The sequence below is a fragment of a genome, unplaced genomic scaffold, assembly GCF_019419815.1.
Source record: "Pyrus x bretschneideri cultivar Hongxiangsu unplaced genomic scaffold, Pyrus_bretschneideri_v1 Contig59, whole genome shotgun sequence".
Lineage (NCBI taxonomy): Eukaryota > Viridiplantae > Streptophyta > Magnoliopsida > Rosales > Rosaceae > Pyrus > Pyrus x bretschneideri.
The window spans coordinates 151,171-173,041 of NW_025999797.1; the positions used below are offsets into that span (position 1 = coordinate 151,171).

The following is a 21,871-nucleotide window of genomic DNA, read 5'->3' on the forward strand; positions in this document are numbered from 1 at the left end:
AAGGTGAGAAATGGTATGTCAAAATCATTTCTCTTTTTGAAAACTTCAAATTGAAAACATGGGTGTCTTCGATTGAGATTTTGAGAGATTTTAATTCTTTTAATAAATTTGTTACTTAGTTTTACGGTCAAGTGGTGTTTCCCTTCACTTGTAAGTAAGATGTCGTAGGTTCGATTCTTACCAAAGGCAAATTTGAACCGCATTATTTATATCCATTGTGAGGTGAGGCCCACCCCCTTCCTTTTACTGTGATAATATCGTTCGTAAATAAATACACACACACAAAGAAGAAAGGAGTAGAACTCCATTGATTCGTAGCTTCCATCTCCTTCTTGGTCGATGAGGTCTGCAACTTCTGGCACCTCAACGCCCTCATCGTCATTGTCGTCCTCTCTGCCATCGCATCCATCTTCTTCCTCACATCAAGAAAGTACAGGAGCGGCTCAATGAAAAAAACAGAGCAAAGTATGCTCCTCATAAATAGCCACAAAAGAAAACAAAGCTCAAGGCAATGAGGAAAACTATGTTCTGATAAGAGTTTATATTGATAGACAGTTTTTCAAACAAGTAATTTTGGAAATAATCATCGGCAAAAAGGAAGATGGAGGCTACGAATCAATGAAGTTTTATTCTTTTTTGGTTTACATGCTTTTCTTCCATTTTAATTTTATTTTTAATTCATTCCAGATTTTATTCCTTTTCATCTTATTTTTATTTTTAATATTAGTTTTATTTATTTATAATTTTTTTATATTTTAATATTAGTTAAAATTTATATAAGCATCCATATCATTTAATGAATAAATAAGGATCCTTGAAAGGCTTAAAAAGAGTGTAAAAATATTTGTTCATTGATCCTATCCCATATTTAAAATTAAAAATAAAATACAAAAAAACCTTGTCCCCACTTCCACTCCCACGTTCTCTCTCCTGCACATTTTAATAACAAAAATAAAAAATGTTTACACACATAAAGTGTGTAGACATATGCTAGTACATATATAAAGAGGAAGTGAACGGGAGAAGAGAAGAGAGAAAGAAAGGAGGGGAAACATATTTAAGTTTTTTTTAATTATTATGTTAAACTTTTGTGATTCATTAAAATTCAAGTCATTTTTATTAAATAAAGTTACTTTTGTTTTTTATTTTTTTTATTTTTTAAAACAAATAATATTATCTATACTAAAGGAGAGGTGGTGTTAAACCTCACAATTGGCTAGTAGTAATGTGATTTAAATTCACATTTGATGAAAATTGAACCTAAAACCTCTCACTTACAAGTGAAGAAGACTACTGCTAGATCGAAGTATTAAATGGCATGATACTTTTCGTTAAGATTCAAAGTTTTGAAGTCATTTTCATTAGTTTTAAGTCCTTCAAAATATGGATGTATTTAATTAGAATATTAAAAATGATTATAAAATATTTCAGGTGTATTCAATTATGAATTAATTTTAAAAAAAATTAAAAAGTTGAGGAAGTTAAGGGAATTGAAGAGATTTCTTGGTATATTTTAAACACTTACAAATCTCACATCTTCCATTGAGATTTCAAGAGAATTGAATCAAAATTTTACATAAATCTTTATAAATCAATTAAACCCCATCAAAATATATGAATTTATAAATACATTAAAATCCCTCAAAATCCCAATTGAATAAATTGTTAACTACCTTTTGTTTTCAGTTTTGACAAAAGAAAATGCTATAGAGACTACATTTTTGCTACTTTTGAGTTTTGTATACCACATGATGTGACAAACTAGTCTCTATTAAATGAAGACAGAAGTCATAGCCACTAAAAATTAGTTACTTTACACTTTTTAGTCTTAGCCTCTCTCATCATTAGAACAACAAAATTACTCACGTAACGCAAATTGATAAGGCTTTCACTGTTTATTTACTTTGTGCTCATTTTAATAATTTAAGTCCTTTTGAATAAGGCAAAATAGCCGGGTCAAACGCTATAGGCATTTTAAAAGGTCAAATTGAGTGTGTAAAAATGTTTTAAAAATTAAAAATAATAATTTATTATAGGTATATGGCTGGCGGATCCGGCAAATATTACTGGGAGGAAGGTCAACAGGAATAGCGTGCGTAGCGTTCAATTTTTTTTATTTTATTTTTTTTATTTTTACAGAAATAACATGCAAATCGTTATTTTATCGAGTCTTGGTAGACCGAAGTCGCCTATTGCACACATGTTAAGGTTTCATTTATGTGGGTAAGTAATATGTTATAAGATTACTCCTACATGAATGCTTGATAAAGAAACACATTTACGTTGAACACACTAACGAATTGATTGATACGGGTTGTTATCAAGAGGATAAATTTGTACCATACAAATTGTTCTTCCATCATAGAAGATGATTTTGCTGACCACGTGCAAACACATTTGCCAAGTGACTTGACAAGTAGTCCCTCCAAGTCGGCTAGTGGTAGAGCCACTTGAAGATCAAAGCACGAATGATGTGACATATACGAGTCATGAAATGCCAAGTGTGATGTCATACACATGTAAGTAAATTCCTCCGATGTCTGCGTCCATGAGAGATTCTCGGGTGGAGAAACCGGACTGGAGTTTGTGAGAGAGAAGGTGTGACTAAAGTAAGATAGGGTAGCATGACAAATTATGAAGGTGGGGTATATGATGTTTTCTTGAATAGGGAGTAGTGCGATTTGCTTTTGAATTTTCCTCTTTTTCTCTTCACATTCGATATTTTTCATCACTGCACAAAGAGCGATACGCAGTTTTTGAATTTTCTTTGATTTGCCATTTTTTACTACCAGATTTCGGATCGGATACACAATTTGAATTTTAATGCATTGGACATATTTTCTTAATTATCTGCACATTGAGCTAGTCTTTTAGGAGATTAGGTTAATAGTTTATCTTATATTCTTTTGGTTACTCTAGTTTCTCTCTTATCTACTACTACACACTTATCAGATGCAAATGTCCCGTAATGTTACCGCGGCGTTGAAAAGTTAGTACATGCTTTAGCCATCTTTGTATGCAGTTGTAGAGTGGTAGTTCATACCCAACAGAGGAAATGGCAGGATCCAACGGAGAACGGAAGGCGCATTTTGTTCTAGTACACGGCGCGGGTCATGGGGCTTGGTGCTGGTACAAGATCAAACCCAAGCTCGAGTCCGGTGGTCACAGAGTCACCGTGCTTAACCTCTCAGCATCGGGCATCAACATGAAGGCCATACAAGATGTTCACTCACTTACTGAGTACTCTGAGCCCTTGTTAGAGTTGATAGAATCGCTCGCTCCAAACGAAAAGGTGATCCTCGTAGGACATAGTCTTGGAGGCATGAACTTGTCCCTTGCCATGGAAAAGTTCCCACACAAAATCTCTGCTGCTGTTTTCTTGACTGCGTTTCTGCCCGACACAACTCACCAGCCGTCTTATGTTATGGATCAGGTATCTGCATCTTCTTTTTTTGACGCATTGATATATTTACACTGAGGGTGGCAGAATAAATGAGTATCGAACTCGTTATTCATGAGATTCGAACCTAAGACCTTTCACTTACAATTTGTATCTGCATGTTCTTTGCTTTATTATAAATTTATAAAAGCAAGCAAAGTTTACTCGAAAAACTTTTTTTCTGTGGGAAAAGTTCTTGGAAAAGAAACCGGCAGATTCATGGTTGGATACTCGGTTTGAGAAATTTGGAAGCCCCGAACAACCCTTGACATCGATTTTCTTTGGTCCCAAGTGCCTACAAGAGATTCTCTATCAACTTAGCCCGATCGAGGTATCGTTCTCACAAGCACTCAAAGAGAACTGCAATTATATCTTGGAAAATGCTTTAGCATGATTCTATTTCCCCCCCAGTATTTGTCTATGGCATAATATTTATCTTAAACTTGTAGTGTATATATGTATTTATAATTTCCTGAACTGATGTAATTACATTGTCCGTGTTTGAAGGATTTGGAACTTGCCAAGAGCTTAGTAAGGAAGAGTTCGTTCTTTCGTGAAGAAGTGGCTAAGATGAAGAAATTCTCGAATGAGGAATACGGTTCAGTTACACGAGTTTATGTGGTTTGTGACAAAGATTTGATAATAACTGAGGAATTTCAACGATGGATGATTGCAAACAGCGGGGTTAAAAATGTGGTCGAGATTAAGGGTTCTGATCATATGCCGATGTTTTCAAAGCCACAAGAACTATCCAATTCTCTTATGGAGATTGCCCAGAAGTATGCTTGAAATGTCAGTGAGCTACATTTTAGGCCAGTTGTAAGGAGAATAATTTTGGTCACCATGACTGTAATGTTCCTACTCCAACTTAAACGTGCGTACTGCGTGTTTCTCTGTGAATTTGCTCACAGTTTTAACTTGGCCTTTGTATTTTGAATTTGCAACGTCTTAATCCTTGTAATGTTTAAACTTTTCTAGTTTTAACTCTGAAAGCAGCCAAGAGTTTGTATCAGTTCCAAAACCTTTTCAACGAAAAAGCTGCGTTGATGCTATGTAATGAATCATGCTTCAAGATTCTGAAACTTATGACGTAGAATAAATCGATTCTTAAAATTGATCGGTTTGTGATCTTAGCATGCTTCCTTGTAGCCAATGCAGCGCAGATTGGGGTTCAGCTACCTCTTGCTCTGATTCAGTCCCGTTTAGTCCAGGATCCTTTTTCGAGTTCAGTACTCTATTCTTTCTCTTCATGTCAACAGCACTAGATGTCAGTTGCACTATCTTGTGAGTCTAAACTTAAAACCTGCTCTATTACACAAGCTTCGTAACGCTCTCCACAATTCAAGATTATTTCCACAAAACGGTTAACTGATAACAAGTTCCTCTGCCTCATCCAACAATCGAGCTCGACTTAACAAACTAACCATGCAAGGGTAGTGCTAAGGGCCGGGTGTGATACCGTTATCCTCCATACATTTCCACAAAAAATTCCCTACTTTAACCAAACCACTGTTGTTGCAAGCAGAGACTGGACAGTAATGTTACTTGGTCCGGTCTCAAACCATGTTTTTCTATCTCGAAATAGCTTCAAGCACTCCAAACTCCTGGAACATTAATTTCATAAAAGAACGTAAATTCACTCTCCCCAATCTCCAAAAACTCATGATCTCATGATCATCTCAGTCGATAGAACATCTTTCCTTCTCTAAGATGGACTGAAACACTTTCCGATCTTCATCAGTTTCACCATTTTTGAAGTACATAGACACTAGTCCTCAACATGCTTTCAAAGAGATGAACCACCTTCCATTGTCTCATCATTCTTCACATGGCCCAAAGCTCCTAGACTTACAGGGCACAACATCTTCATCAACCATCCCGCTCGCTAAAAACTTTTTTCGTTGATTCCACCTCCCCATGGTTGAAGTACATCAAAAGTAGAGCAGCTTGAACAAAAATCACTCAAGAATTCAAATTTAATTGAACAAGTTGGGCATGAATCAAAGAGCGAAGTCCTCAAGTGTATAATATGCCTGCATTACGCTCGTGAAAGCGGAACCATTTGGACTACGACATTGAATTCCCATTTTTTTAAGTAGCTACTTGGCCAAAAATGCACTGTTTGAATCTCGCTAACATGCTACAAAGAACGCATTGAATGAAACCAGATATCATTGTGGCATTTTGTCGGACACCTTCATGATATCACCAAGTGAATGAGATTGCGTATGCATGGAAATGCCAGTGAGTGCGAGCCGACAGCGGTGGTGGTAAGGAGGAGAGCACGGAGTTGCCGCGCTTGTTTTATGGAGGTGCATTTTTTGTATCAGAGCGCTGCGAAGAAAGAGATCTCATGAAGAGGTGCATTTTTTACGTAAACTAGTTCAAGGCTTCAAGCCTCTTACCCGCCAAAACATGAGCGGTTCACATTTCAAGTTGACCAAATTTAATATATCAAAACCGTCCATCCTCTCATTTTGGAAATACAATAAATTGCAATGATATCACAACGCAGCGTTTTGAATCTGCGTGACAGTGAATTATATCAATGCAATGGAGTACGGATATCTCCATCCCCAATTTTCAAAAACCCTAGTCCGCCCGACGTCTCCTCTCCCACCCTCTCTTCTCCTCGGCTGGATCGTCGCACTGTGTTTGCTAGCGATATCAGTTCACCGGCGCCGACTTGACCTGCCGCCGCGGACGGCCGGGGATTCTGCGACAGTCAATTGTCAGTCCACCCCCTCGCTTTCTGTGCTCATTTCTCACTTGTCAGGTGGGTTTTCACTTTCATTGAGCTGAAATCTTAGAACTTCACTTCAGTGCATGTAGGCAGATTAGAAACTTGAGTAAGCAGATTATGGCTTAAATTTTTTTGAAGATTGAGAAGTGGGATTCATTTGAAACTTTTTGAATCAGAGTTGAGACTTTAGGGATTTATGGATTGGTATTTGGTAGTGAATTGCTGGATGTGTGGCAGGATCCTTGCTCTTTCTTTTGGTCAATGGATCCCAAGGCATAAATAATAAATGTGGTTTTCCATTTGTGCTTATGTATTCATTCCTGATGATCACGGTTTATGGTTGTATTTTCTTCTTCGTTTTTTTATACTATCGGTTGGATTTTGAAAGGGTTGAGTTGTTGGGTACAGGTTCTAGACAGAAATTTTCGTTGTTGTTTAATTGAAATTTTATATTTAAATTGCGTTGCTCTAAATGATCAAATGTTGAAAGATCAATGGAGCCTAGTTTGCACTTGCGTAATGCGAACTTGTTATATCATAATTTTCTTTTGTAATTACTAATTAGTACTATTGGGTGATTAGATTATTGCTGTTTTTTCCCTTTCATTTTTCTGTTTTTTTTTTATTTGCTTCAGTTTTGACGGTATAATATGTTGTAGGCATGTAACAGACCAAGTAATATCCGTTTAAGTGGCTCAATCATCATGTTGGCATGCAACTGTATTGAGCCACAATGGCCGGCTGATGAATTGCTGATGAAATATCAGTACATTTCAGATTTCTTTATTGCGCTTGCTTATTTCTCCATCCCGCTAGAGTTGATCTACTTTGTCAAGAAGTCTGCAGTGTTTCCATACAGATGGGTCCTCGTACAATTTGGTGCTTTCATTGTACTGTGTGGGGCGACTCATCTTATCAACTTATGGACGTTCAGCATGCATTCAAGAACTGTGGCCATAGTAATGACCACGGCAAAGGTTTTAACTGCGGTGGTGTCATGCGCAACTGCCCTTATGCTTGTACATATTATACCTGATTTATTGAGTGTTAAAACTAGAGAACTATTCTTGAAGAACAAGGCTGCAGAGCTCGATAGAGAAATGGGCCTTATCCGCACACAGGAGGAAACAGGTCGACATGTCAGGATGTTGACCCATGAAATCAGAAGCACTCTTGATAGACATACTATACTTAAAACTACACTTGTCGAGTTAGGTAGAACTTTGGCATTGGAAGAGTGTGCCTTGTGGATGCCAACGCGTACTGGATTAGAGCTTCAACTATCCTATACACTCCGTCAGCAGAATCAAGTAGGATATACTGTACCCATTCATCTTCCTGTGATCAATCAAGTATTTAGTAGCAACCGTGCAGTAAAAATATCACCAAATTCTCCAGTGGCAAGACTGAGGCAACTTGCAGGAAGGCACATTCCTGGGGAAGTTGTTGCAGTTCGTGTGCCCCTTTTACATCTCTCTAACTTCCAAATTAATGACTGGCCTGAGCTCTCAACAAAACGCTATGCTTTGATGGTCTTGATGCTTCCCTCAGATAGTGCCAGGCAATGGCACGTTCATGAGTTAGAATTGGTAGAAGTGGTTGCTGATCAGGTAAAAAACCACAATCTGTATCTTTTTAAGTACAATCTTTATGACAATGGTAATAAATCTCTCCACAACCAAATCCCAAAAGGAAATTTAAAATACAGTTTCTTTTGGTTGCTCAGATCCACATTTGAAGAGGTTAAGTAGTACCTATGATGTCCTATGAAAAAAATGTTTGTTTATGGAAAGGTTCATTCTTTTGTCGATGTTTTACGGTCCATCTAATCCTTTTACTATAACCCTTTGTGTAACGTGAAATTACATCAAATCTCAGGAACCTATTATACAAGTTGTAGTTGATTGATTCTCAGAAATGAAATGCATTTTTTTAAATGCTGTATTACTTGGCATATAGAAAGGTTTATTTAACCGAAAAACATCTTATAAAAGAGAGAATAAATAAAAAGTGCAGATTGCCTATCTAAAGATGTTCTTTCCCTGTTTCTTGCTTTCTTAAAAATATACACCTGCTCATATATTATTATATAACGAAGCATTCATTTATTAGTTCTTATTGTTGAGTCGTTGACACAGGTTGCGGTTGCTCTGTCACATGCTGCAATATTAGAAGAGTCAATGAGGGCAAGGGATCTCCTTATGGAGCAGAATATTGCGCTCGATTTAGCCAGGAGAGAAGCGGAGACTGCAATTCGTGCTCGCAATGATTTCTTGGCTGTTATGAACCATGAGATGAGAACTCCCATGCATGCAATTATTGCTCTTTCTTCTTTGCTACAGGAAACTGAGCTCACACCTGAGCAGCGTCTCATGGTTGAAACGATATTAAGGAGCAGCAACCTATTGGCTACCCTCGTAAATGATGTTTTGGATCTTTCAAGGCTTGAAGATGGCAGCCTTCAACTTGAAATAGCAACTTTTAACCTCCATTCCGTATTTAGAGAGGTATGGTTATGTGTTCCTGCCACTTATGAGTTATTTTGGATTACATGATTTCCATTGATTCTGTGGCAGTTTGCATCAGTAAAATGGTTTTTTTTTCGTTGCAGGTTCATAATATGATTAAGCCTGTTGCATCTATCAAAAGGTTGTCAGTTACATTGAATATAGCTGCAGATTTGCCAATGTATGCCATAGGTGATGAAAAGCGTCTTATGCAAACTATTCTAAATGTTGTTGGGAATGCTGTGAAGTTCTCAAAAGAAGGGAGCATCTCAATCACAGCTTTCGTTGCAAAATCAGAATCTTTACGAGATTTCCGGGCTCCTGATTTCTTTCCAGTGCAAAGTGATAATCACTTTTATCTGCGCGTACAGGTTTGTTTCTTCAAATACTTGTTTGAATCTGAGGGAAGACTATTCTGTTCATTTGAAGTTATTATGGTATATTACATTCTCTTTTTCTGGCGTAGGTCAAAGATTCAGGATCTGGAATCAATCCTCAGGATATCCCAAAGCTATTTACCAAATTTGCACAAACTCAGACTTTAGCCACCCGAAATTCTGGTGGTAGTGGACTTGGCCTGGCAATTTGTAAGAGGTATTTATTTTTTTGTTTTGCCATATTGTGCTTGATTTAGTTCCGAAAGTCCACCTAAACCACAATAGATAAAGGGTGAATTATAATTATGTACTACATAGTTTATAATCTTTATTTTGGTCCTCAATTCACTATATCCAAATCCCTATATCTCTAGTGTAGTTATGTGTAATAGCATGGTGGATTATAACTAAGCTCTAAAGTTTTTAACACACATACACGTGTGTCATGTGCAGATTCCGTCTCCGTAATTGTTATAAATCTGAAATGTATTTAATTGCTAGCATTCACAAAACCGTAAGGATGCCAAAATAAAACTAGAGGGGCCGTAGCGGAAAGTGGCATAAAGTATTGGACTGAAATTATCGTTTTCGCAAAATGAAAGAAAAAGAAAACTATGCATTGAGCTTGTATGACTATCCACCTGTTTTTTTAGCATTTCAAGTTTTGTGAAGGTTTGAATCAATATTACTAGGAGATATATTTATATGCAGTTGTAATGCAATCTTGGTTTCTATGATGTGATCAGATTTGTAAATCTTATGGAAGGGCATATTTGGATTGAAAGTGAAGGTCTTGGCAAGGGATGCACAGCCACTTTCATTGTGAAACTCAGATTTCCAGAGCGTTCGAATGAGTCTAAGCTGCCTTTTGGACCCAAGCTGCAAGCAAATCATGTTCAAACTAACTTTCCAGGGTTGAAAGTCCTTGTCATGGATGATAATGGGTCAGTAACTAGCCACCTTTCCTACCCAGTTAATTTTTTGGTGCGTTGTTTCCTCCAGCAGTATTTATTTTATAAAATAGGGAATGAGTATATACATTATAAACAAGCTAAATTTGTTATGAAATACTATACCATTATCAATTTGAGCGGTGATAATAGATTTGGCTTGGGAGTGAGGTCTGGAATTAGTGAGTGCATTCATTAGTTATTTGGTGGTTTTTGACTTGATGTTTTTTAATTGCCGAGTCAGTATTTGGATAAAAGGAATAGCAGTTCTAGGTTATCGTACGATTATTTCATCCATTCGGAAACATCATGTTATAAACTGCCAAATAACTCTGTCAAGGTGTGGAAACAATTTTTAACTTGTGATCTTAGTGGGTGCATATTGGTGCAACACTTTTAAATGAGCAGCAGATGCAAGTATAGTTATATGTGTGAATTTTATGAGATTCAAGGTGTAATGGCTGGTTGTTCTTTTATTTTTACGGCTTGTGAACAATATTCTACTTGTTCTCACTGAGCTCCGTTTTCTTCCCATTCTTTTAATCGTTCAGGGTCAGCAGGTCAGTGACAAAGGGACTCCTTGCGCACCTAGGATGTGATGTAACAGCTGTAAGCTTAATCGATGAGTCATTGCATGTTATTTCACAAGAGCACAAGGTGGTGTTCATGGATGTGAGCATGCCAGGAATCGATGGTTATGAACTTGCTGTCCGTATACATGAAAAGTTCACAAAACGTCATGAGCGGCCGGCATTAGTGGCACTTACCGGAAGCATAGACAAGATTACAAAGGAGAACTGCATGAGGGTTGGTGTGGATGGTGTTATACTAAAACCGGTTTCAGTTGATAAAATGAGGAGTGTTTTATCAGAATTATTAGAGCATCGAGTCCTATTCGAGGCCATGTAAAAGACACAGCAACATTACTCCAGCAGAGGAAAGATTTCAAGGGAAAAGGATATTGAAAGCTTCCTCTAGCGATTGTGGTATCGCATACACAGAATGAGAAGTTGCATACAATAAAGCTAGAGCAATTTGGGATGATGGCACTGGCCTGTGAAGAGCAGTCTCGGTGTACCCTCGTTGTGCAATCGTCACACGAGAAGCTAAGTTAACAATAACTGATTTGTGTAAATTGGCAACGCTAACTTTTCTCTATCTATCGCTCTACATAGTTTGCAAGTTATGTGTAGTTTCTCTGTTGCTAAATTTGGTTGGTATTATATTCGACCTCTGGCATTACCCCATTTCTTGCCGGCTTTTTCTCCCAGATTTCTAGTTACCTTCTCACCTAGAATAAGGGGGCAAATCTGCTTTCTGTCAAACACACCCTTGAGAATTTCAAACTCATTTGCCAATGTTTTCTGCATAAATTCTAGGGTGTTCCCGGGTATTTTAACCGTTAGATCTTTATTTTTGTACGTTTAAACAAAGACCTGGCGGTTATAACATTTGGAGTATCCCGTAGTCCTGAGTACCAAAGAAAATCCCTGTTTTATGAGCCTCAACATCTTTTCAGTTCTCTACGTGTCTACTGTGTTGCACCGTGAATTTGCTGAAGATTTTAGTTTGGTCTTTCGATTTCCAGTCTGAACAGAGATCATCCTTGGAATTTCTAAGTTTACATCGGTCACTTTATTCGTCGGTTTCGAGTTTTAATTTTTCAGTTCATGTCAAACTTATTTTTCCCTCGAATTCTGCTGAACATCACTTCGGCTCAAGCAAACTGAAAGTGTTAGGATGAACGCCCTGTCGGTTGGTTACTCAGTAGTGCTAGAGGTACTTAAAGCTCGAAAGAGTTGTATTGTTTCAATAAACTTCCAAGTAATGATGTTTCAAAGTCCTACATTTCATGTAAATTATAAATCGGTTCATCAAATTCATCTGTTTGTAATCTTACCATGCTTCCTTGTAACGAATGTAATGCAGCTTCGGCTTCACCTACCTCCTGTTCTGATCGAACGCCGGAACAGAATACCTGAATATTACTCCTATCTTCAATCCAGCTTAGTCCAGGATCCTTTTCTGACGTCAGTACCCTAATCTTTCTCCTTGTTTCGACAACACTATCCCATTTTCCTGCAGCAGCATAGAGATTTGACAGCAAAATATGCGTTGCACTGTCTTCTGAGTCCAAACTTAAAACCTGCTGTGCTGCATGAACTCCTGTTTTCAAATTTTTATTGACGACGCACGAGCTCAGCAAAGTTCTCCACAGTTCAAGATTTTCATTAAACGGTGAACTGATGATAAGCTCCTCTGCCTCATCCAACAACCGAGCTCGGCTTAACAAACTCACCATACAAGAGTAGTGCTTAGGCCCAGGTGTGATACCGTTTTCCTTCATGCATCTCCACAAAAACTTTCCTACTTCAGTCAAACCACTGTGGTTGCAAGCTGAGAGTAGAGACAGAAATGTTACTTGGTCTGGTCTCAGACCGTGTTTTTCTATCTTGAAAAACAGCTTCAATGCTTCCTCTGCCATGCCGTGATGACTATATCCTCCGAGCATTGAGTTCCAGCATTTCAAATCAGGGTCCGAAACTTGGGAAAATATAGAACAAGCAGCTTCAAGGCTACCATTTTTTGCATACATATCTACAAGACTCCCGCAAACTGACATTTCAACATCGTGCCCAGTTTTTACGGCCCATGAGTGAATCATCTCACCTTGTTTTAGCATGGCAAGGTCGGAACAAGCACTCAACACTCCACTGAGAGCAAAGCTGTCAATCTCATAGCCTTCCTGGCACATTTCATAAAAGAACTTAATTGCACTCTCCCCATCAGCCAATCTCGAAAAACCCATGATCATCTCAGTCCATAGAACAACATCCTTCTTATTGATGGAATAAAGCACCTTCTGAGCATCATCTGATTCAGCCTTTCGAAAATACATAGACACTAGTGTAGTTCCTACAAAAATGCTCTTCTCAAATCCTGCTTTTGTGACCTGTCCGTGAAGTGACTTGCCATAGTTGGAAACTAGATCTGTGCCTGTTGCGGATATGATGGCTGCAAAAGTATACTCATCTGGTTTAAGAAACGACGTTTTCTTCAACTGGACAAATAAATTCATGGCCTTCTCACCATCACCATGTTCCGAACACCCAGAAATCATTGTGTTCCAAGAGACCAAATCCGGGTTGCACATTCCCTTAAACACGCCAAATGCTACTCGGGTGTCACCAGAATTGCAATACATATCAAGCAAGGAATTCTGCAAAGCTAAATCAGCTAGCGTTTTTGAAACTATGACTCTGGCATGGATGAGTTTCCCCAGATAAAAATATCTAAATCTGCTGCAAGCAGTCAAGACCATTGAATATGTGAATTGAGTAGGAACAATTCCAGTCCTCAACATGCCATCAAAGAGAGAAAGCCCTTCCGCTGTCTCATCATTCTTCAAATTCCCAAAAATCATTGAATTCCAAGCAACAACATCTTTATCAACCATCCCGCCAAAAACTTTCCTCGCGGATTCCAAATCCCTACAGTTGGAGTACATCCCAAGTAAAGCAGTTTGAAGACAAACATCACTCAAGAACCCAAACTTCAGAACTTGGGCATGAATCAAAGAGCCAACCAACCAATCCTCAAGAGTATAAAACGCCTGCAGTAAGCTCGTGAAAGTCGAACCATTTGGCCTAAGACATTCAACTCCCATTTCGTTAAATAGCTCACAAGCCAAAATCGCACTGTTTGAGTCCCGGGAATAGGCCGCAATGAGCGTATTGAATGAAACCAGATTTCGTTGAGGCATTTTGTCAAACACCTTCCGCGAGTCCCCAAGCGATCCACATCGCCAGTACATGGATATGACATTGTTGTACAGGTACGGCGAGCGCGAGCCGACGGTGGTCGTGGTAAGGAGGAGAGCGTGGAGCTGCCGCGCTTGTTTCGGCGAGGTTACGGAGGTGCATTTTTGTATCAGAGCTGCTATCTCATACGACGGTGGCATATAAATTAGTTCAACACTTTTACCCGCCAAAAAATGAGCGGCTTGGATCTGAAGCAGAACAATTGCAATATATCACAACTGTCCCTGACGTTTCCCAATATATCAGCGAACACCCCAACCAGCCTTCTAAACGCTGCGTTTCGTGTCCTCCAGACTCTCCGACGCGATGTGCGGTGATTCGAAGCTCTCGCGGCTGTGCCGTTTGGACGACGATTTTCTCCGTCCGTACACCGTCAGTTCCGTCCACACTGCCGTATTAGGGTTTCGTTTCATTGGTGTTTCAGAAGCTCATTTCTCTGTTCCTTTTGCAGGAATCCGGCGTCGTTTTGGTAGCCCAAGAGAGGGAAGTTCTGGTCACTCTCTCTCAGGTTCTTCGACAAGTCAAGCTCTGGACCCAAGCACTTGATTCCGACTCTGAAAATGTCAGTTTCTCTATCTCTCTCATTCTAGAGACTGCAAATTTGACTTGCTCTGATAAAAAGGCTCAAACTTTCCTTGATCAGGGAGTGGCGATAGGATTGGATTGTGAGAGTGATTGTATGTGTCTGACTAAAATCGTAACTCACTTGGTAATTTCCTATATGTATGTATATGTGCGTGTATATATATTTCATATGAATGAATCATATGTGCTCATTTTTCTGTTTGTAAACTTTGTATACGTTGGAGCTTCAAATTGTGCTGTTTTTCAAGCAGATGGTTTTGCTGACGGTGGAGAGTCAATATGTCAAGCATCTGGCGTGCAATGTTCTTGTTGCTGTGTCGAAATTCCTTGTTGATTCGGTATTTTACAACTTCCCTAACTCGTACAAATGTAATTATAGATGGGATTTTACTGGGTTTTGTGTTTCATTTGTTAGTTCTACGTGTTTTTTAGGGGAGCAACTGGGAGGGTTTTATCCGTTTGTTGTGTGTTTGTATGAATTTGGCGATCACTGTGGCGGTGTCTTGTTCTTCATCATGGTCAGTGGATGGAGCTGATGATCTTCATTCTTGTTCGTCGAGGTTGATTCTTGCGTTAAAGCCTAAGCTGGAAAATGCTGACTGGTCTATTGCGGCTGCTGTTGTTCGGGTTTTACGTGATATAAGGAAATATTTGAAGTCAGAAGACGATGATGAACTTATTGAAGCGTTCTTTGATTCTATCAATTCCGTTCTTCCAACTGTGCCATGGAATTTGCTAGATGAGATTCATGTTGGTGCAAACCCTGATGCTCAGAAAGGGTCCAGAGCTGATGCTTTGTTTCAAAGATCCTTGTTTCTAGGAAATTTGATTCAGTTTCTCTGTTCCATGGTTGAGCAAAGTGGTTCTGCGGAAGCTTCAGGTGGATCTATAGACAAACATCACCCAGTTTTTTCTACACTCATCACCCTTGTTCCGCAGCTTTTATGTTGGTGCCTTGGTGAGCAAGCACATTGCATTAATTTCAACAAGTGCATCTCTCAATACTTTAGACACAAGTTATTGGTATGTGTTTGCCTGAGTCCTTTCTTGAAGATAACTATTGATGTTTAGAAGATTTTAGGGATGTTGGTTGTGTATCTATGCAGAAAACCTAAGCATGACACAAAAGTTTGATGTCACAAAGCATGGATAACTGTCTTGCATCTGCAGTTTGAAAATAGCTTAAGCAGCAGGCTTAGGTTTTCCCGTTTCTAATGTTAAGTTCCTGTAAAAATAAAAAAGCTTAGTTGAGTTGGATTCAGTAGTACCTAGACTTCTAGATACTTCAATCTTCCCGCCAATACCTTCTGTATAAGTCTCAAGTTGTTGTGTACGTATGATGCTGGTGTGGTATAGGCCTTTACTAAAGAGATGCTAGTCAATATCTGTTTCTTCTTTTGGAAACAATAATATCTCCTATAACATTTTCCTTTGTATTTATATGAGAATTAACATGTTCTTTTGGTGCGTTACTGTTGTAGTTTTATAATGACATTTATATAAATCTACAGAACATAATATGTTATATGCATATTTTCCTGGAAACACGCTTCTTGACTTAGTTTATTAGATTATTACTTATGCTTGTGTTAAATCCCTACAGTATAATTTGATTGCAAGTACATGATGCAAACCTACAGGTGCTGATGATCAGGCTCATTTTCCGAACCTACTCTCAGCAGTCAGTTCTTGTTTCATGGTTGCAACTTGTCCATGATTACTTTGGAGAGCTTCTGCGACAACCCATTACTCCTCTTGAATATCAGGATGATTGCCTGGAAGGGTCTCCATTTCTATCCAGTGTTTCTGATACAGAAGTAAACAGTCTGTCTTCCCACCATCTGCAAAGACAGGCTATTTTCCTCTTTCTGAGGTGTTCTTTTGGTTTGATTAGCTCGAAAGAAGGAACTAACAACAAATGTGCTTGTGCGATTTGGAACTTATGCTTGACATGTGACTCAAAAACAGAGCTGGAATGTTGTGGACGAAAGAAAGGTCTATTGGAGCTTTATAGCTGGCTTCAAGGGCATCTTCCAACTGATATGTCAGTGGACCATGAAATGTATTTTGAAAAATGTGTTGACTTTGCTAAATCATTCCTCCAACTATACATTAAAGAGGTGTGACTTTTTATTTCCTCAGAACTTGTTGCATAGTTAATTAAATTGTACTATATGTGCATCGAAGTTCTTAATGTATTTGGCTCGTGTCTATTGCTTTGAAGGATTGCGTTATTCGTTGATTTGTACTCAAAATTTTCATTTCTTGGCCCTGTCTTGAACTGTAGGATGATGTATTATTCAAAGTTCTCCTGCAATTGCTCTCTGTACCTTTTTGTGCCGAAGAACAGTAAGGAATAAATATCCTACTTTTTTCATTTTTCTGAATAGTATTTTCACGGATTCTTTTTTAACAATTTTTGTGTTTAATGTAGGTTGGAAAAGGAAAAGGGAGCATTTCAGGATTCAGAGGGCAATACGTTTTTTCGTGTCTCGGATATTTTCAATCCTGTGCTCTTATTCCATCTATTTCTGTTAGAGGCAAGATGCTCATTATTTGATATTTATATAGCTACCCATTTTTACCTTGGCATGTTTCTATTTTTTAATTTGAGGTCGGTGGTCTTGGGGGGGAGGGGGGAAAGGAATCCTTGACGGTATGACAGTTTACATCTTTTCAATTTGCAGTTGAGCTATGACCATCAGGTGCTCCTTGATTACCTTATTTCGAAAGATACCGGAATCAGCTGCGCAGAATATCTTTTAAGGTCTTTATTCTAATAGTTATATTCTACTTCTCTAAACTTGAGAAAGCTAGGGGCCCATTTGAATCAAACAGTTTGATAACCATTTCATTTTTTGTTTTTAGTTTTCACGTTTTGGTTAGACATAAAGAGGAAATAAGGAAGAAAGGAGAGATGGATAAGGATAGAGGAAGGGTGGTGGGAAGAATGTGGAATAAATGAATATAGAATGATACACAACACGAAAACCAAACCAAAAACTCTGGAGAAATTTAAGTAGGTTTTCTCTTTCTAGTTTTTGGTTTTTATTTTGTTGTTCCATGCACATTCCTCCGTTCTACCTTCTACCACACTTTCTCCACATTTTTGTTTCATTCATCATTCCATCTACTTTGCCTCTTTGTTTAGTATGAAGAAATGAAAACTACAAACGAAATGGTTATCAAATGGACCTTGAATTGCACTTTGCTACTTTTGCTTGTTTCAAATTCAACCCTTAAGCTTGTTTGCTGTTCTGGTGATTGTTACCTACTTTAAGCCTTATTATGGTTTTATTCTTTGATTTTTTGAATTATTCGTTAACCATGAATAGAAATGGTGAATTACGATATGAGGCATGAACCCTCTACTCCTGAATGACCTCTCTTAACTGATTAGCAACAAAGGAGAAAGAAAACAAATGTAGTTGACCCTAGAGATTCGCATTTGATTCCAGTAATTGTATTTTTTCAGTTTCTTCTTACTGTGCTCAATGCATTCTTTCATAGGTGCTTGCGTAAAGTGTTTGATTCATGGAGCTTATTTGTGGAGTTCTCAATGTGTCGACAAGCTACAAATCAATCATCTAAGAGAAGAAAAGTTGCATCGGAAGTGTGGAGTTGCAAGGGCACTCAAAATGGAGGAAAGTATTTTAAAGAAGCCAAAGGGTGCTTACTTACGTTGAAAAATTCAATTGAAAGTCTACACCGAAAGAATCTGTTTCCTTACAATCCTAATGTTCTTCTGAACCGGTATGTCTTTGAACTGAGTTCCATTATGCTTCCCGGTAAATTATTGAGTACTTTTACGATACAGGGTTTAATTTTACTTTCTAAACTTATTACATGTATTTTGGCCGTTTATGCACTGAACTTCTGGCTCTTCGACTGCAGCTTAACGCGATTTCAGGAACTCTGTTTTGAGGAAAAGAAGTAAAACTTCTAAAGGACTGAGTGGTTCGAGCTCTTCACGATTCTTTCCAGCATATATAAAGATGCTTTTTCGAAGAAGTGAACGAGTAGAAGAAAAAACCTTGTATTTGAGGTAATTTGGATTTGTTGTACATAAATACTCATTTCTCAAATTTTCCGCCAACAAGGAGAGAAGCAAAGAGGTTTAATTTGTAGAAACAATTATACACGAAATCTGAGTGATTTGTGCGCACTATGTGTTAAGGGTGGGTTCAAAAAACTGAAAACCCAAAAATTGGGGACCGAACACCGAATCGAATCAAACCGAACCGAATCGAATCCCTTTACACTTTATGAATGTATGCTCATTTTTGTGAAACTTTGTTGCCAAGTTTGAAACTAAGCCTAGGGCTTTTTCAAGGAGCATATTTGGTTCAATTAGGGAGGATATTTCATTGGTTATAGAGGAAAGTTTTGGAAGGCCTTGGAACTTGGAAGAACTTCTCTATTTGTTTACTTTTTGATTGGATACGATGATCATTTTTCTTTGCAATTGAGGTTGTTGATAGCATGGATTGGTTTATATGATCTTGTATATGTACAACTACCTTCCCACTTTCCCACTTTTCCTATTTTCTTATTATTAGTCTAATAATACAAGCCTCTTTTCTAAATTGCATATTAAAAAATGATCAAGTTTTATAAAAGGGAAATTTTATTTAGACCCATTTATCCTCTTTCTACACCCAAAAAAAAAAAAAGAACAAAAAAAAAAAAAAAATAATAATAATAATTCTAGCACTAGAAAACTCTACCCACCCTTCCTCTCCTGACCCCAACCACCCCCAGTTTCTACTCTTCCCCGACCCCACCGCCACCTTCTCTATAATCCACAATGAAAACCCCAAAGATCTCAGCTATCACTCACTCTAACTTGTTGTTCAAGAACTGGATAGTTAGACAAAAGGTACTTGAGAATGTCATCACTCACTTAACTTGTCGCAAGTGAAGAACATTGAGGGACTTGAAAATAGGAGTGTGTCCACAACAGTGTAGACTTGTATTGTCAAAACTCATTAAGTTCTCCCATGCAAAATGCAAGAACCACTTCAGCGTACCCTTATTTGCATTGGTATCGATACCTAATACCTTGCAGGCAAATGCATAATCTTTTGGAAGCAAACTGTCAACGAAAAACTCCACCTCAAGTGTTTGAACTCTCTTTTGTAATGCAAACTAAATCTAGCTATCAATGCGAACTATTTTTGGGTTTTATTGGGATTAGTTGATTAATCCTTTTTCTTATCAAATTGTGTTCAATGATCGATGGCTATAATTTGAAGTTTTGAACTTAACAATTTTCAACTTCCAATCCTACTTCTACTATAGTGTTAGATTTGAATGGTCGGCTATTTCAGAGAATTCAGATTGTTAGAAGGATTGCGTGGAAGATTGGGAGAGAGGTAGTGATGGTTGAGATCTTTGGGGTTTTCACTGTGGGTGGTAAGGAAGGTGGCAGTGTGGGGTTGGGAGGGTAGAAATTGAGGGTGTCGAGATTTAGAGAGATGAGGTGGCTGGAGTTTTCTAGTGCTGGAATTTTATTTTTTATTTTTTGTTCATTTTCAATTTGAGTGCAAAGAATTTTAAGAAAAATAATGGTAAGTTGGGTGTAAAAAGAGGATAAATGGGTCTAAATAAAATTTCCCTTTATAAAATAAAAAAGAACCAAAACTGTACCCAAACCGAACTGAATAAAAGCAAATCGAAAAAAAAAACTGAATTGAAAAAACCAAAAGGAAATTGAACCGAACTGAACCAAAGTTTTGGTTCGGTTTCAATTTTGGCAAAAAACTGAACCGAATGAAACCGAACCCACCCATACTATGTGTTGACAATCTTTTTGCTAATGCTAAAAGGAGAAGTAATTACTAATGCTCATAAATTTGAGTAACATAGAGGACTTCATTTTCTGCAAATCCAAGAAAAAATGACCAAAGTCTTGGCCATGAAGCACAAGGATACTATAAATACCCATTTTTTCGTTAAGTAACTATCATGGCACGCGTTGTACCCTAATATAATGGTAAAATGTCATGTTAAAATGAAATTTGCAAGTCGGATGATTGGCACAAAAAGTTGTAGTGGTGGTGTTTGGACCTAGATTTGTCATGCTGGTTCAAGTCAAGCAAACGCACTTACAAGTCGGCTCGTTTGAGGTGTTTACTTCCCTTTCGAGGTTCAAGGTCGAACACCCGCACTTCCCAAACACCCCGAACGCACTTCCAGTTCGAGGTTGAACACATCCAATTCACCAAATGCATTAAGTTGTATTGAAATAAAATTCCTTGATAATCATGCACCATGGCAAAAAAATCCATCGGAATTAATCCCAGAGGCAACGGATTAGTTTCCAAACTATTGAAATTGAATATCTCGTGAACTTAGTAATGTACTCGCTTTTAACATTTAAAACTGGTAATCAGTAGAAATAATGTTGTTTAGATGAAGGTAGATAACATAATAGTTCTGGAATTAATTCCATAAAATAGTTAATGAAAACATCTCAATAAGGCAATTACATCATTTTATTTATTTATTTAATAAACGGTATTATCTACACTAAAGAGGTTTACGTGTGAAAGTAAAGTGCTATCATGCGAGACTTTTCGTTAGTTTTCCTATAAAATAATAGGATTGTTAAAAAATTTCTCAATAAACTAAGATTACAGTCAATTTAAAACCTAATTAATAAGTTGATAATGAAACCAAGGGCATTAGAGGGTTAAAATGGGAAAGAAAAAAATTATAGCGTTGTGAGTTTTCTCAAAATTTTCTACCGAGCATTCCCTTTCATTCTATTCTACAAGAGCAATTCCAATGGAGTAAGGTGCTTCTAGGCAATAAGTAATTCAATCTCTTTAAATAAATAGTAGAGTAACTGCTAAGTGTATTATTACCTCTAAACTGAATAGTCCAAGCAATTCCTATTAAAATATTAGCATTTTTATTTTATAAAATAAATAAAAAATAATTTTATTTTTAATTTCAGATATGATTTTTAATCAATCTCGTCACGTCATGTGTCATTATCTGAAAGTACAATTTTTGTGGATAGATTTTTGAATAGATTTTTAACCAATTATGTCGCGTCACATGTCACTATCTGTTTATAATTGTTGAGGATAGATTTTTGATAAGATTTTTAACCAATCTCGTCATGTCACGTGTCATTACCTGTTTAGAATCTTTGAGGATATATTTCAATAAGATTTTTAACCAATCACGACGTATCACGTGGTATTATTTACAACCTTATCCTTTCTTTTTTTCTCTATATAACCCACTATCTATCCTAAGAAATCTCCCACTAAAATAAAAAATATCTCTGAATCATTCTTGGCCAATATGTAGGGCAAATTCGTGCCTGGCCCAATGGGCCGAATTGTCATCTTTTGTGGCCCAACTCGCCTCCCCCGCTTCTGCTTGTGAGTACAAATAAATCGATCATCCGTGTCAAATAAATCGATTTTCTGTGTG

General features: G+C 37.6%; 4 protein-coding genes across 8 annotated transcripts; 3 read left to right on the forward strand and 1 right to left on the reverse strand.

Annotated features, from left to right (window-relative positions):
• Nucleotides 1-2,523: 2,523 nt before the first annotated feature.
• LOC103965200 (salicylic acid-binding protein 2) lies at nucleotides 2,524-4,496 on the forward strand. Of its 2 annotated transcripts, XM_048571314.1 has the most exons (4): nucleotides 2,524-2,640; nucleotides 3,063-3,433; nucleotides 3,633-3,770; nucleotides 3,947-4,496. In XM_048571314.1, exons 1-4 carry the CDS (start codon nucleotides 2,625-2,627, stop codon nucleotides 4,226-4,228), a joined length of 807 nt encoding a protein of 268 aa, XP_048427271.1. In that variant the 5' UTR covers nucleotides 2,524-2,624; the 3' UTR covers nucleotides 4,229-4,496. The 2 variants fall into 2 exon arrangements, with proteins under 2 accessions (XP_048427271.1, XP_009376487.2); XM_009378212.3 differs by lacking the exon at nucleotides 2,524-2,640 and having other exon boundaries at nucleotides 2,647-3,433.
• A 1,426-nt stretch (nucleotides 4,497-5,922) lies between these two features.
• Nucleotides 5,923-11,263, forward strand: LOC103965201 (ethylene receptor). The gene is given in 9 exon segments (XM_048571401.1): nucleotides 5,923-6,024; nucleotides 6,026-6,149; nucleotides 6,152-6,215; nucleotides 6,853-7,792; nucleotides 8,321-8,689; nucleotides 8,794-9,060; nucleotides 9,156-9,283; nucleotides 9,813-10,010; nucleotides 10,568-11,263. Coding segments are annotated over 9 exon segments (2,535 nt in total). The 5' UTR covers nucleotides 5,923-5,937; the 3' UTR covers nucleotides 10,926-11,263.
• Nucleotides 11,264-11,815: 552 nt separating this feature from the next.
• Nucleotides 11,816-13,995, reverse strand: LOC103965202 (pentatricopeptide repeat-containing protein At3g50420-like). The gene has a single exon (XM_009378214.3). The coding sequence runs from the start codon at nucleotides 13,975-13,977 to the stop codon at nucleotides 11,860-11,862; it is 2,118 nt and encodes a 705-aa protein (XP_009376489.2). The 5' UTR covers nucleotides 13,978-13,995; the 3' UTR covers nucleotides 11,816-11,859.
• A 2-nt stretch (nucleotides 13,996-13,997) lies between these two features.
• Nucleotides 13,998-18,688, forward strand: LOC103965203. 4 transcript variants are annotated; one of them, XM_009378217.2, is made up of 11 exons: nucleotides 13,998-14,209; nucleotides 14,289-14,399; nucleotides 14,460-14,546; nucleotides 14,674-14,760; nucleotides 14,855-15,445; nucleotides 16,063-16,542; nucleotides 16,710-16,771; nucleotides 16,857-16,962; nucleotides 17,110-17,189; nucleotides 17,933-18,175; nucleotides 18,317-18,688. In XM_009378217.2, exons 1-11 carry the CDS (start codon nucleotides 14,144-14,146, stop codon nucleotides 18,357-18,359), a joined length of 1,956 nt encoding a protein of 651 aa, XP_009376492.2. In that variant the 5' UTR covers nucleotides 13,998-14,143; the 3' UTR covers nucleotides 18,360-18,688. The 4 variants fall into 4 exon arrangements, with proteins under 4 accessions (XP_009376492.2, XP_009376493.2, XP_009376494.2 ...); XM_009378218.2 differs by having other exon boundaries at nucleotides 14,481-14,546; XM_009378219.2 differs by lacking the exon at nucleotides 14,460-14,546.
• Nucleotides 18,689-21,871: the final 3,183 nt, after the last annotated feature.